The sequence below is a fragment of the Enhydra lutris genome, unplaced genomic scaffold, assembly GCF_002288905.1.
Source record: "Enhydra lutris kenyoni isolate GAN:26980312 unplaced genomic scaffold, ASM228890v2 scaffoldscaffold2, whole genome shotgun sequence".
Lineage (NCBI taxonomy): Eukaryota > Metazoa > Chordata > Mammalia > Carnivora > Mustelidae > Enhydra > Enhydra lutris.
The window spans coordinates 52,447,724-52,463,307 of record NW_019154086.1 but is presented as its reverse complement, the minus strand read 5'-3'; the positions used below and the strand labels follow the sequence as shown (position 1 = coordinate 52,463,307).

At 40.9% G+C, this 15,584-nt stretch overlaps 1 protein-coding gene across 1 annotated transcript in view; it reads left to right on the top strand.

Moving 5' to 3' along the window:
- LOC111150771 (growth associated protein 43) overlaps positions 1–15,584 on the top strand; it is a 100,331-nt gene that overhangs the window by 41,885 nt on the left and 42,862 nt on the right. The window contains exon 2 of the mRNA XM_022508367.1: positions 11,712–12,321. Coding sequence (XP_022364075.1) covers positions 11,712–12,321 — 610 coding nt within the window. The remainder of the gene's footprint in view (positions 1–11,711; positions 12,322–15,584) is intronic.

The following is a 15,584-nucleotide window of genomic DNA, read 5'->3' as shown; positions in this document are numbered from 1 at the left end:
AGAGAAAGAGAGAGTGAGAGTGCAAGCAGGGGGAGCAGCGAGCAGGGCCTCTTGAGGGGCTCGGGCTTAGGAGCCTGGGATCGTGACCTGAGCCGAAGACAGACGCTTAATCGACTGAGCCACCCAGACATCCCCATACTTGCGCTTTTTTTTTTTTTTTTTTTAAGATTTTTTTAATTTATTTGACAGATCACAAGTAGGCAGAGAGACAGGCAGAGAGAGAGAGAGAGGAGGAGGAGGCAGGCTCCCTGCTGAGCATAGAGCCCGATGCGAGGCCCGATCCCAGTCCTGGGATCATGACCTGAGCCGAAGGCAGAGGCCCTAACCACTGAGCCACCCAGGCGCCCCAAAATTTTATTTATTTATTTATTTATTTGAGAGACAGAGTGTGAGAGTAGAGAGCTCAGAGGGAGAGCAGACTCACTGCCAAGCAGGGAGCCCGATGTGGGACTCGATCCTGGGACTCCAGGATCATGACCTGAGCCGAAGGCAGTTGCTTAACCAACTGAGCCACCCAGGTGCCCCGCGCTTTTTTTTTTTTTTAAAGATTTTATTTATTTATTTGACAGAGAGAGAGATCACAAGTAGACGGAGAGGCAGTCAGAGAGAGAGAGAGAGAGGGAAGCAGGCTCCCTGCTGAGCAGAGAGCCTGATGCAGGACTCGATCCCAGGACCCTGAGATCATGACCTGAGCCGAAGGCAGCGGCTTAACCCACTGAGCCACCCAGGCGCCCCCATACTTGCGCTTTTTGAAAGATTTCTCAAGTCCTGCTGTAAATGGGAAGTCATTTACCTGGTGACTGAGCTAGTACATTAAGGTCTGAGCAAACTATTGCTGATCAGTAGCAGTGGCCCTATAAAATCATCCCAGCAGCCACCTCATGTAAATAAACCTATGGTAAGAAGCTTGCCATACGAGTGCAGTTTCGGGCAAAATCACCTAACTCCCCTTCCAAACAGGTCTCTGCTCATATCCCCTTATACATAGAGATTCTGGAGCTGCTCTGTTCGGAGATCTGAAATACAGACCAATTCTTTTAATTGAGAAGAGCTGCGGGTAGTCTACATGCTGATGGGAGGGTTGCTACTTCTTCGATGATACCTTCTGAGTGTTTAGTGTTGAATTCTTGAATTCTCTTTTACATTCCTTAAAATGTAGGAGATTGGAGGCCTAGGGTTAAGACCCATTCTGCCACTTGTGGGCCTTTCCATTCTGTTTCAGATCCTTCATTTTGCAAACGGGATAGCACACTTGCTTAGCTTAGACGGACAGTTTTATGAAGTTGAAAGTTACTTCGTAACCGGTAACACAAAAATTCAAGTTATTGTCTTTTTTTTTTTTTCCTTAGCAGATGGAGTCCTAGTTCTCATCCATCTCCCATCAGCGAGGTTTTATCATGACATGCACTCTGATGACACATTATGTACCCTTACTAGATATGAGGTACAAGGATTTTCAGAGGTGTTCTACTAACTATCCAGTGGGGGCGTGTTGGATAGAGCTGGAAATCCCAAATCATGAAGTCCCTCTCTCCTCAGGATCAGATGCTCCTAAGCTAAGCCCCACAAAATGTTGGGCAGCTCCATCCACAGCTTTTATGAGGTAGGAGTATGACCAGACATGAGTAAAGAGCATAGCCCTCAGAACCTATGCAGGCAATTGTTTCACTGATGTGTAAGGTCTAGAGCTTGATCCACGGGATAGATATATGAAATAGCAGCTGAATGAGATTTTTCTTTTCTTCTCTTTTCTTTTCTTTTCTTGTGTGTGTGTGTGTGTGTGTGTGTGTGTGTGTGTGTGTGTGTGGAAGGGTTGTTGTCAAGTAAAGGGCATATATTTTGAAAAGGAATAGACTTGAATTTTAAATGAATTTTCATCACCAGATGCTGGACTACGTGGAGGTTTAGGGATGGATATAGTTAGGGAGGATTGTTGTGTGTGTTTGGTGGCAGAGGAGAGGGATTATGGTTTATGCTTGACGCTGGGAACAGTTCCTCCCCCCTTCTCCAGGATAAAAAGAAGTGGATTGAGTATTGTGGCACATTTTAGACAGATTTCTGCTTATCTCTTTGAGGATAGATAGCTCTGGAACACTGTAGAGTTAAGGAAATGGACTCTCTCCTCCCTGGGTAAGGATACCAGTAATCATGGAAATGAATAAGGTCCTCGGGCCAAACCTCATCGGTATGGTAGGGAGGGAAATTTTTTTCTGGTACATTTCAAGGTCCTTCAGCTTGACTAAGTATTAAATTAACATGAGACAGGAGAAAAACCCAAAGCTTTATTACATGTGCATAGAGGCCCAATAATGAAACTGAGATCCAAAGAAATGACCAAGGTGGGCAGTTTTCATACATTTTAGACAAAGAGATGATAAATGTGTGAGAAATTGACAGGAGAAAGACAACAGGTGTTTGGGAAGTTTAAAAAGGAATCCTAAACAGAATTTAGGCTGAGGTAATAGGTTAGGGGAAAAAAAAATAATAACAACAAGGTTTGTTTTTACAGCTTTCTCAATTTTAAAGTCCCTATCTCTGGTGATAAAGATATCATATTACTTCTTAGTACAGGGAGGGTATTTCTCATATGGGAGATTTGTTTCCTGCTTTTAGGGGGACAGAGAAGGGCTTGAATGTCCTTGAACTTGTTGTTTCCCAAGTAGTTTCAGTTCAAAATAACTAATATGCCAGTGTGGTATATTTTAGGGCAGCCTGTCTTGGGCCTCTATAGTACTTATCTTATTAATATGTCTTAACTTAGTTTAATGATAATGTAGAAATTAAGTGTGTATGCCTGGGTGGCTCAGTTAAGCATCTGCCTTCGGCTTGGGTCATAATCCTGGGGTCCTGGTAATGAGTCCCACATTGGGCTCTGCAGGGAGTCTACTTCTCCCTCTGTCCCTTCCCCCTGCTCATGATATCTCTCTCTCTCTCGCTCACTCTCTTTGATAAATAAATAAAATCTTTAAAAAAATTACTGTGTGATGATAGTGATAATGATAATGATCAAGATGAGAAAAAGTTGCAGCTAGCCCTTTTTGAACATGACAGGGACTGTGCTAAGAACTTTATCTGTCATCCTCGCTCATGTGACCCTCACTCATGTGATCCTCACAGCAATCCAGTGTGAGGGACTTGTTCTCCCGCTCTGTCCTATAGGTAAGAACACTGAAGCTGACCAGCCAAACTCAGGAATTGGGGATTAAGTGACAGAGTTGAGATCCAACCTGACGCACATTGGACTCTACAGCCTGTGCTCTTAAATACCAGGAAATCCTGGCTTGCTACGTTCTTTAAAATGCATTGGATGAGGAGTAGGATTGAGGGAGGATCCGGTCGCTTCGAGGCTGGATAACACAGGTTATATAATTCTGTGTCCTCAGTTACCATGACTATAAAATAGGCACAGCGATGTGTTCCTCACATGGTTATGATGAGGACTAGATTGACATACTACCTGAAAATGTTGTCTACTCGCTATACGTGTAAGAAGAGAGCGAGGGATGCCAAGCGTTAGTGTCCCAGAGTGGAGAAAGGACACCTGGCCAGTCAGCTGGCTGCTGCTCCTGGACATATCCTCTGGTCACTGGCACAGTGTGGCACAGAGTCACATCACAACAAGTACAAATAAATGTTTTTGGAGCATCAACCACGAGCTGGCACTGTTTTAGCTACTGAGGTTTTGAGGATTGTAGAAAACTGACAAGGTCCTGCTTTCCAAAAATGTATAGTCCAAAGAAAGAGTCAGTTAGTAATGAAATAAAAATACATCGGGTAATCATAAACACAAAGAAGGAAAGCAAGGTAAGTAGACCAAGAGGAAGGCTGTGTATTAGAGTGGTTGAGGGAGGTCTCTCTCATTCCTGTATTCATTGAATGAAATACGTCAAGTACGACTGACTTAGAATATAATTTATGAAAGAGGCTTATTAAGAAGTAACAGACCAATAATCACTATTGAGTATAAAAGGAAGAATATAGTAATTTATTTAAATACTTATTGTGTCTTGTATTCCTGAATGTCCAACAAGAGGTATTTGGAGTATCTATCTGGAAAGAGGATAGTTTTCTATCAGGTTCCCTGGGCCCTAGGGCTTCTCTTCCTCCTGCTGGGCTCTGAGCAGCTTCTCTGGCAGCTTGGGGCATGGTTTGCTTTTGGGAACTCACACCTGGGAGCAATTAACCTGTGATGGTGGTATGAGGGACTGTCTGTTGATTGGCTGCTTTTCTGTATTTTCCCTGATGTATTGGCTGCCTACTGTTCTCCCTCTTTGTCCAGGTGTTAACAGAGAAGCCTCCCAGTCCCTCTCAGTCCCCTGTGTGAGCCATCTTTTCAGCACTTGTTGCACAGTGTTTCCCTTTTGTTTCCTGCTCAGTGGTCCCCATAGGCATGGAGACCTCTCCAAGAGCAGGATTTTGTGTCTCCCTCACCTTGCCTGCCTTTCCTTCCTTTCAGTGTGCCCCTTGTAGAGGTAGTGAATACTTACACAGGTAGTGAACTACAATGGACAAACTTGTCAGAGGGGCTCGTCCTACTGCTCAAGAATGCAATGCCTTCCTCTCAGACCTGACTTTAAGCTAGTATTTGCTTGGGCACCATGTTTGCTGGACTCAAAGGATTTCTGAAAGAGTTTTGTCGAATTCTGTCTATCACATGCCCTGATAGATGGACCAGCATTAAGTATGTGCCTCATCTCAACTCGGGGCTCTCCGCAGCTTGTAGAGGGAGAGCTTTCTTCTTTGAATAAGTAAGGGATTAATAGTCATCCCCAGCTCACAATCATAGGCCCTGGAGCTCATTATACAGATTAAGTATAAACAGAGGGGAAGGGGTGGAGTCTCCTACAATCCTCAGTGCATATTTTCACCTGTTTTACTAATGGAGAATCAGAGATATATATCAGAAAAATAATTTGATTGGTATGACTCTAGCCAATTCATAGATAACTATGAATCTGTTGTTTTTATCTTAGATTTATTGCCATTTTCAAGTGCCTTTTTGAAATTTTTAAAAAAGATTTTATTTATTTATTTGAGAGAGAGACAGTGAGAGAGAACATGAGAGGGGAGAAGGTCAGAGGGAGAAGCAGACTCCCCATGGAGCAGGGAGCCTGATGCTGGACTGGATCCCAGGACTCTGCGATCATGACCTGAGCTGAAGGCAGTCGCTTAACCAACTGAGCCACCCAGGCGCCCCCTTTTTGAAATTATTATTATCAATGCCATTCTATAGGTTTGTAATCTCTCTTCACGTCTGATTTCTACTCATTCATTTCTGTAATTGTCTTTGTGTTCAACCTCACCATATGAGGTCACACACTCGGGTATTGGGGGACACATGCCTATTTTAGTCAGATGCTCTTGAATTCCATCCCTGGGAAATGAAGGATTTTAAGGAAAGCTGACAAAATGGAACCCCAGACTTCCTTGCCTGTCATCATCTTTCTGAAATGACACTAACACGTTCAAATTTTGGATTCATTCAATAAATATTAATCAAACACCTACCATATGCCAAACGCTATTCTAGAAATTGGAAATCCTGCTGTGAGCAAAATGGGCAAGGTCTTTCACATGCCGAATTTTGTCTGTTAGAAACCACCAATTATCCTATGCCCTTAACCTCTTCTTTCTGTCTTTGTGGGACAGCGTTACAAATACATCATATAAAATAAAAGATAACTCTTTTGAAAAGAAACTGAGTTCTCTTCCAGTAGCACCTTCCACTGTGTTGCATTTGTCACCTCGTATTCCATAGCAGGTCAGCTGCACGTGTCCAATAACTAATACATGAAAGTGAGCTGAAGATCCATGTCTTGATCACTATTATCTGAAAAGTTAACATTACTATTCCAGTTTTCAAAAAGGGATGTTTAGTTCTCTTATTTAGTCAGTAAACAATAAGCATTTCTTGCTCAGATATTATAACTCTGGAGCTATAGTAATATGCAGCACCCTTAACTTGAAGGGAAAAACTCACTACCAGTCTGCCAGGATTTGCAAAAATCACTCTTGATGTCTTACATGCTCTTAGTCATTATATATTTCCTACTTGACCAGAAACTTTAAAAAAAGGACTTTGCCCTGGACTGAAAAATCGGAGTTTTTTGTTTGTTTGTTTGTTTGTTTGTTTGTTTTTAAGAATTATTTATTTATTTTTGGTGGGGAGGGGCAGAGGGAGAGGGGAACCAGACTCCCTGAGGAGTCAGGAGCCTGATGTGGCTCTGTAACCCTGCTGGGAGGTCATGACCTGAGCTGAAACCAAGAGTAGATGTTTAAACCACTGAGCCACTCAGGTGCCCCTGAAAATCAGAGTTTAAAAAATGTGATGACAGTTGTTGGCAAAAATACCACAATTTCATAGAGCTCACCTGTATTCTGCTCCTCCCACCCATTGCCTCACACCCTTAGTTAAATCTTCAAACCAGACTGAGTGTTGAGGGAACCTTGTGTAACCCAGCTGCATCAATTCATCTTTTTTTTTTTTTAAGGTTTTTAATTGTTTATTTGATAGAGAGATCGTAAGTAGGCAGAGAGGCAGGCAGAGGGAGACGGGGAACCGATGCGGGGCTCATCCCAGGACCCTGAGATCATGACCTGAGCTGAAGGCAGAGGCTTAACCCACTGAGCCACCCAGACACCCCTTAATTCATCTTTTAAATGATGCTTTCTTCATTCCAAAAAACCTGAAGGCATTTTATCTTCACAACTGGGGGAGGTTGGTCCATTTTCCTTTTCCTCCTCCATAAGGGGCATTTCACTGGATTCCTGATCTTTGACTAGGTTTGAAGAAATACAGAAACTTCAGCATGAACTTTAATGCTTGGGCATTTTTTTCTAAAGTATATGCCATCTATATTTAAAATAAACTATGCTTAAAAATAAAGTGAAATTTTCTATGTGAATTTTATCTCAATAAATTATTAATAAAACTAAAGTGAGCCATTATAGATGTCTGCCAAATTTTGTATATATCATCAATACTTTATTCTGGTTCCTTTAAGGATTGTATAAGATCCTGATAGGCATGAAAACTATAGTATGATAAAGAAATTGTTGCTTAAGATCTCTCTGGCCCTTCGATTTTGCTTCTTAGAAATATTTTTTGCTCAGAAAATATTTCAATTTATTAAAGATGTTCTTAGAAGAATTAGTATACAAAAATGATTTTAAAAGCATTTATAATTCAATCACATTTAAGAAAAATTTTGAAGTATTTTAATAGTAGTATTTATGGCTGGCAGAAGTAGATACCGGGCCCGGTTTTTCTGTGCTTGGAAGGTTGAGGCAGTCGTATGATAACTGGAAAACATTGAATGAATTGAGATGTCCCAGTTGAACAGATGATGTTATTTTAGTTATGAAAGTCAGGCATTCATAGATTTTTGCCTGAAGTTCTTTTGCAATTTAATAAGTGCAAATGTTTGGACATCTTAGAATGAATCCTGAGTTGTACCCCCCCACCTTCCCCAGAGGGAAAGTAAACTATTAACCAGGGCAACAATGTTGGATATTAAATAACTGCATCTATGTTTGGCTTTGTTACCTGTGATTCATAAATACGGTTGAAAATTACTGCCCTTTCACCAAATGGGTTGAGAAATTTGATTGGATTCCAATGAGTTAGTATGATGGGATCCATCCTCAGACCAATATTAATCCAAGATTTCAGCATTGGATGAAAAGCAGAGATTTCACATATTTTGAAATCTTTAGGACTTTATAAGTTACAGAGCTCCCAAACAAATTGGTCAATAAAAGCAATAAGCTATAGAAGTGAAGATTCCTGAAAAAGTTATTGCTACTCATAGTGAGACTCTTCCTACATATAATGCACTGCACTGGAATGTCATCCTCAGTTAATTCACAGATAGCAACAATCCCATGTAAAAAATGAGAGAATTTTGAAGTTCCCTCAGAAAACATCAGAGCTCAGCATAAAGTTTATTTGTCGTAGGACTGAGTTGAAAAAGTGAATGTTTATTTTTTTATTTTTTATTTTTAAGTAATCTCTATAACCAATGAGGGGCTCAAACTCACAACCCCAAGATCAAGAGTTGCATGCTCTTCAACTGAACCAGGCAGTCACCCCCAAAGTAAATCTATCTTGAGGAGACTTACGAACTGAATACCAGGATCCTCTTTTCTCCAGACTTCATTTATAACTCACTGTGTAGACTATTGGCCTTACTTTATAAAATGGGCATAAGGTTAGATGCCTAATGTGAATCCCTGGGAAACTACTGATTGTTAAGGCAGCATGAGGTTATCACCCCCCCCCAAAAGCATATTTCAAAAAGAATCTTATGTGGGTGGATACAGTACCATCTGTTCACTAGTGTGTCCATAGTGCCTAGCATAGGTACTCAGTATTGTTAAATGAATAAGTGAATGGTGGTGTTGACATGATGCTTTATGGATTATCTGTCACAAGAAAGCCTAAGCTATTCCAGGTTACCAAGGCAATAAAATCAGACTTGGGTTTGGGTGGGAGGGAAGATGACCAGTGTTCAAATACAAGGTGGGCCACTGACTCACTTATGCTATAAATTTAGGCAAGTCACTTAACTTCACGGAGCCAACTGAAAGAGTTGTGCTGAATTTGCTGAGTGATCTCTGGTTTCTCTGGGCTCAAATGACCATTGTCTTGTGTTAGTTCTTCTATTTCCAATTGGAAAAAATCTATGTGGCTTGACACGTTGGGATTACCCTGAAGGCACTCTTGGGAAACATCCTCTTCTTTCTTGCTTCTCTCTCAAGAAAATATACTCTTAGTCCAGTTACCTCTAATACTCTGAAAGGAATTTTATCAGAAAATAACCTGTATTACCTGTATTTTAAGTCATATTAATAGAATCGATTACAAGTACAAAAGAAAGACATGCACACTCACAATCGAGTACTTTCTAGCTTAAGACTCAGTTTTTACTTAAAATATTTTTTCTTTGGATATTTTTATTCAATCACTTACATCTGACCTTATCTTAGACTGGTTTCTTCCCTTTCCTCCCTCCCCTCTTCTCTCCTCTGTCCTCTCCTCTCCTCTTCTCTCTTCCCCTTCCCTTCCATCTCTCTTTCCCTCTATCCACAACATTTATAAGTTTTTTTTTTTTTCCGACCAATCTGTAAAATCCATTTTCTCTAAATGTCTAATGATGTTAAGTGGTCCAGCAGTTTCTCCAGAATGAGATGCGAGCCCATGGAATACCTTCAGCACCTCTTTGGTTCTACCTGCCTATTTGGTTGCCTAGCTCTTACAAGATTTGCCTTCACCTCTCCCCTAACTTTGGTCTTCCCTGATTCTCTCCCTTCCCACCTACCCCTCCTTCTCTTGTGTTACTTATGCTCTTGAATTGTTCCAATGAAGGTCATCCCCCGATCTTGGCGCCCAACCCTAGTCTGAGTCCTTCTAAATAGATATTTTAACATAGATGCTATGTACAAACCTCCAGCCCTGATCATTTGGAAAGTTAAAGTGGGAGATCATCTGAAAAATTAAAAGGGAAGGAGAGGTGGGTCGGTTGGGGGGAAGAATCAAGAGGAGCTCGTGCTTTATCCATGTGAAGTTTCTTTCACTATAGCATGCAGAGTCTCAGCTTCCTTCTTCTTATGTTTCCAGCTTTTTAAAAGTTTCATCCCCTTTGCTTTGTGTTTCTTAAAGAAAAAAAGGGACCATAAAATTGTAGCTTTTTTTATGCACACCTGCCCACTCTGAAATATGTGGTTTGTCTGCTCTCCAAGGAGCAGTATTTGTATAAAGAGCCACTTGGCATCAATGCCCAAGTGCAGATGTCCTATCATATAAGACTGTGCCTCATTCAGAAAACTCAAGATAGAGTAAAATAAATTAACAACATCTTGGCTCTGTGCTCTATTCACAACTGTTAATTTAACAGGGTTATGCTTCCATCTCTGAGCTGAGAGTTCCTGGCAGGGACAGATGCTCCCGTGCCCCACATTATGCTGCGTGCCTCCCAGTAGGAGTTAGCAAGCAGCAGGATGGAGGGAAGGTAGTAGCGCATCAGAGAACTGAACAGTGTCGCAGCATGGCCCCGCGAGAAGGGAGAGGAATGGGCCTCTCCGAAATGCTTTTCATGCACTCCTTCATACTTTGTACAGATACAAGCACTGTTAACTGAGGAGGAAGAAGAGAAACTTGTCTTAAATTTTACTGGAATATTGTCAGTCCTGCTTTTACTCTCATGTGTGGCCAATTTTCAATACCTTTGTATATCCACTAGCATGTTGATGAACCTACATAGCAACGGGCCCACATGCCTGTGTGAAGGATGTCAGACAGACCCACGTCATGATTCACAGGATCTGGGTCACTGGGGCAGAGCGGGTATGACAGATAGAAAATATACCCTTGTATTGGCCTGCTGTGGCTTACCTCCTAAACTGGAGTAAAGGCCAAGATCAGGCGAAAGCCAAGACTGGGGCCAAACATAGGACTTGGTACATGATAAGCACTCTTCTATTATTAGTCTTTCGAAGAAAATTTGCTGCATTGTTCACCACTGTATTTCCTCATTGCCTAGAACAGTGCTCACACAAGTGTACAAAGGTTAAAAATTCCAAAGTTAAAGGAAGAAGTGAATGGAGACTGTAAGTAACCACATTAGGGCACCATGGTGAGCAATGTAGTTATATATAGAATTTTGTGTACTTCCTTATACATTTCTTTCCATGACTATACCTTTTCTGCCTATCTTCTCATTTAATTTCCATATGGAAAAAAATTATTTACAGTACATATTATTCTATAAATGTTACAACAAATGGTAAAAAAAAAAAAACTGTATTCTAGTCTCTTGCCTTCAGTATCAGGATGACTCCCTTAATGGTAATATAAAACTAATTTTAGGTTTAAATTGCTTTGGGAATAAGAAATTGTGATTCAGTGAATATATGCTACTCTTTCAAATGTGGAAACAGTGTTTTCTATTCTGTTGTTTTTTTAACTCAAAAATAATGGCCATGTTATGCATTCAAATTTTGAAGGTCTCTATGTTGATTACTGATGTTAGAACACATACAGGTGAAACTAGCTATCCTTTTGTGACCAGCATTCTGAGTGGTCACATTCTGAACAAATCCCTCCAAGCCCTGAAACTCATTTGCATCTTGCACTAAACCCTGATGGATCTGTTGTCTAAACCTTTATTTATCATACTCTGTGCCTCCATCTGTTGATTTCCTGACCAGATTTGAAATCTTGGGGAAACCAATAGACTTTCCCACGATAATTTCTAAACCATCATGTGGTTTTTCACAAGTTCTCTTTTAGGAACTCAGAAACACAGTATCTTTTGGAGCTCTTTGATTAAAACCTAGGATGAATGTAATTTGAGTGATCAAGTTACATCCCCAAAATAAAAGGCTGATTGAAGTTTGGTAATGGAGAAACATTGAGCTGGGGCAAGAAATCCGTACAAAATAACACCCGTGATTCTGAAAGTCCAAAAGGACATTAGTTTTCCCATAAGATAATCTGTGCTCTACTCAATTTCCCCATCAAGGAGAGAGGAAAGACTTGATTCGAATGCAGGGTATTGTTGATCCCTTAACTTCAAATATGGAGCCTGACACAAAAGAAGTCACTTAATGAATATTTGTTGAGTACTGTGATCTGAAGGAACAGAACATCACTTCACCTCTTCTTCTGTTTTTTTGTTTTTTTTTTTAACCCCTCCCCCTTCTCCACAAAGGTTGAAAAAAACGATGAGGACCAAAAGATCGAACAAGATGGCATCAAACCTGAAGATAAAGCCCATAAGGCCGCGACCAAAATTCAGGCTAGCTTCCGTGGACACATAACAAGGAAAAAGCTCAAAGGAGAGAAGAAGGGGGATGCCCAAGCTGCTGAGGCGGAAGCGAATGAGAAGGAGGAAGCCCCCGTGGCCGATGGCGTGGAGAAGAAGGAGGGAGAAGGTCCCACTCCCACTGACGCGGTCCCTGCCTCCGGCCCCAAGCCTGAGGAATCCGGCAAGGCAGGCGAAACTCCTTCGGAGGAGAAGAAGGGGGAGGGCGCCCCTGATGCTGCCACAGAGCAGGCAGCCCCCCAGGCAACTGCCCCCTCAGAGGAGAAGGCCGGCTCTGCTGAGACAGAAAGTGCCACTAAAGCTTCCACTGACAACTCGCCGTCCTCCAAGGCCGAAGACGCCCCAGCCAAGGAGGAGCCTAAACAAGCCGATGTGCCTGCTGCTGTCACTGCTGCTGCTGCTGCCACCACCCCTGCTGCAGAGGATGCCGCTGCCAAGGCAACAGCCCAGCCTCCTACGGATTCTGTGGAGAGCAGCCAAGCCGAGGAGAAGATAGGTGAGCCGCCGCCAGGGCCCGCGCCATGGGTGGGTGGGCCACAGGGACATGGGGGGGGTGGCGGGGAGGGAAAAAGTCTAGAAGCCTTTTCAAGAAATCCAGGGAAGCTGCACTTAATTCTCCAAAGTGACAAGGCAGAGGGCTGACTCTGGTCGCTTACATTCCCCAGAACCTCCAAGCCTGAGAGAGAGCTCGGGCAGATCCGCATAGCGGCTACTAGAGAGATCTGGCAATTATCTTGTTAGCTGAATCAGCATAAACAGTAAAACTAGGTAGTCCTGTTGGAGAAAAAAAAAAAAAAAAAAGTATTCAGTGTGCTGGATGCACTTAGTTTAATAAGTAATTACAGAGGCTACATATATTTTTATAGATGGGAATTAGCTAATATGATTATTTGGCTCTTGGAAGTGCCTGGTTAAAAGTACAGCCAACTCCCTCTTGATCCAGATGATCTATTTGTGAATTGCTGGCAGCAAAAACATAATCTCAGACCACCTTTGCCTATCCCTCAGTATGTTTCTGGGCATTCTCCCCACCATCAATTGGTGAGTAGTGTGCGTATGTGTGGGTACGCTCAGAGAATGTTAATTGTAACATTGAATCAGGGTCAAACTAATTAGGAAAATAAGTCTGCGGATGTTGCCAAAAACAAAAGAAAACCCCAAATATAGAACATGCTGTGAAGTCAAACATAAATTATCATTTTACTACTGAAGATACTACTTTATACCAAATGCATAAATAATTGAGGGTTGACTATGATTACAAAAATGAACTGGATTCTCTTCGGTTTGGAGCTTTAACTTGAAAGCTGGAGTGATTTCGCTATTATGGCCCAAAAGAGCCTGTGCCAAATTAGAATAGAGCATCCCCCGAGCGAGGTCAGTTTAATAGAACGTCACCTCTGGAGACTAGACCCATCCTTCACCCTAATCATCCAACTGTAGTGAAAGAGGCCAACAGTCTCCAAAACTGTTCTCCAGTCTAATATGACCCATGAATACCTTTCAGCCTCAAAGACTTTAAAGTTAAAGTTGCTTCTGTGCCTGTTTGAAAGTTTGGGTTCACTCCTTTCGAATTTTGTGAATTTAACCCATGACCTGTCCAAGGACCTATATTTGGACTGGACCACATTGTGCCCTTGAGAAAGGACCTACTACATGGGGAAATGTTGGGCATCTGACCATTATACTGACAAAGTAATCATTGGACATTTGCCATGATATGCATTTCAGATACTAAATTAGATATTACAATTGACAGGTGACTATTATAGGTATATTTCAAGTCTACTTCTTTCATCTTACCCTCAAAATTCTGTGAATAAGAAGCCAGACTATATTCATTGTTATCATTATTAGCATTCTCTAACTCCAAACAAATCACACACCTTTTTCTATCAGTGATTCATTCTAAATCATTATTCTAACTACATACCTGCCCCAGGGGCTGGAACTTGTGGTTAAGAAGATGGGAGTATTTCCCTAGAAAAGGTAAGGCATGTGATAAAGAATGGGGTGTCGGTTTTAATTTTCTGAGCAAAACCAACCCTGTTAACTATTTTTTGTTCTTGTTTTGATTTGGTTTTTTAAGTTTTTTAAGTTTTTTTTTTTTTTTTAAATTCCAGTTAACATTCAGTGTCATATTAGTTTTAGGTATACAATATAAGTGATTTCAATACTTCCGTACCTCACCTGGTGCTCAACACAGCAAATGTGCTCCTTAATCCCCATCACCTATCTCACACATCCCTCCATCCACCTCTCCTCTGGTATCCATCAGTTTGTTCCCTGTAATTAAGAGAGTTAACTGCTTCTCTTTAGGCTTAAGGTTATAATCTCAGATATGATGGCTGGAAATTACGTTCTCATAAATTTAGAAATTAATCATGATTTTAAAAACAAAATATTTGAATGGTTGGAGTCATATTTTTTAATTGGAATTTCTAAAGTTATGAGAATAAACAAAGACACGATGTGATTTTAGGTATGTGCTCATGATTTGGATTAATAGAAAGAAGGAGAACTTGAATCAATGAGAAGTCTAACATATATTTTTAAGGAAATTCAGTTTTGTTATTTTGCAAAATATGGTAATTCTGAATGAATTAATGAAGTATTTTATGTAGTACATGCTCATTAAATGTCACGTGATGAATGAATGCATGAAATTGACTAGATTTCATTTATAGGTAATGATTTGTTTACGCACTCTCATTCCTCCCGCAACCTTGTTTACTCATTCACTTATTTAATTAAACAAAGCATTTGGTTTTTGAAGGCAAACAGAGATTGTGCTCTGTGCTAAGTTTTACAGATTCCAACTGAAAAATGTCTCAATTAGTCTAATTTTTAATATGTTCATCTAAAAGTAATTGAAAGTGTAGATGAAGTTCAGCTTGAAGGTAATTATGAAGGAGGATTTATTTTACATTGTCTCTGAGTTTGGGGTAGTTATTGTCTTCTTGGTTAGATTCTGAAATGCTGCCTGTAGCTTCTTTCTGGACTGATGTGTCTATTAGCCTTGCCTGCTGTATGTGACGAGCACAAATTACCCAGATGTGGTGAGTCTCAGGAATCACAGAAGCTAGAAGTGACAGGGGGATCTAACACAGTATAGCAGGCCCAAATTCCCAGGAGCCCTGTGCCACATTTTCTTCTATCTACCATTGGATCTCATTCTAATCCAAGTTAAAATAACAGTATTTCCAATTGAGCGCCACTGTCTGGAAGTGGATGTCTAACCTGGGTGGCTGTAGGATTCTGTGGGTGCCTGGATGGGTATAGAGAGACAAGCAGAGAATGTGAAACAGGGTTTGGGGCAAAACAAGTCACTAGAGAGAATTCAGGACAATAATTTCTGTCAGCAGGAGGGTAAAAAAATTTGGACCAAATCTGATCACTGCTTTAATACAAATGGCAATTCTTTGTAAATTATGAATATGTTATTTTACTTCCTTTACTATTTATGGCTTTATTACACGTGGATGCCATTTACATGAACCTTTGGAGCTAGTTCGTTTTTTCTTTCCTTTTGTTTTTTAAAAGCCCCAACTATATCTCCCTCTCTCTGGTTAGCCACTCTACCTGCCTATATTTCGGTATGCCTATGACCAAAAGATTTCAGTGTATTTCTGATGACAATTCCTATATAGGAGATGGAGTGTTTAGGCATATCTAGGACAGTGCTTCCCTTTAGCCATGAGGAGAGAACTTTCAAACCAACTTCAGTGATAATGTCCTTGGTGTCTCTTGCTGGATAGT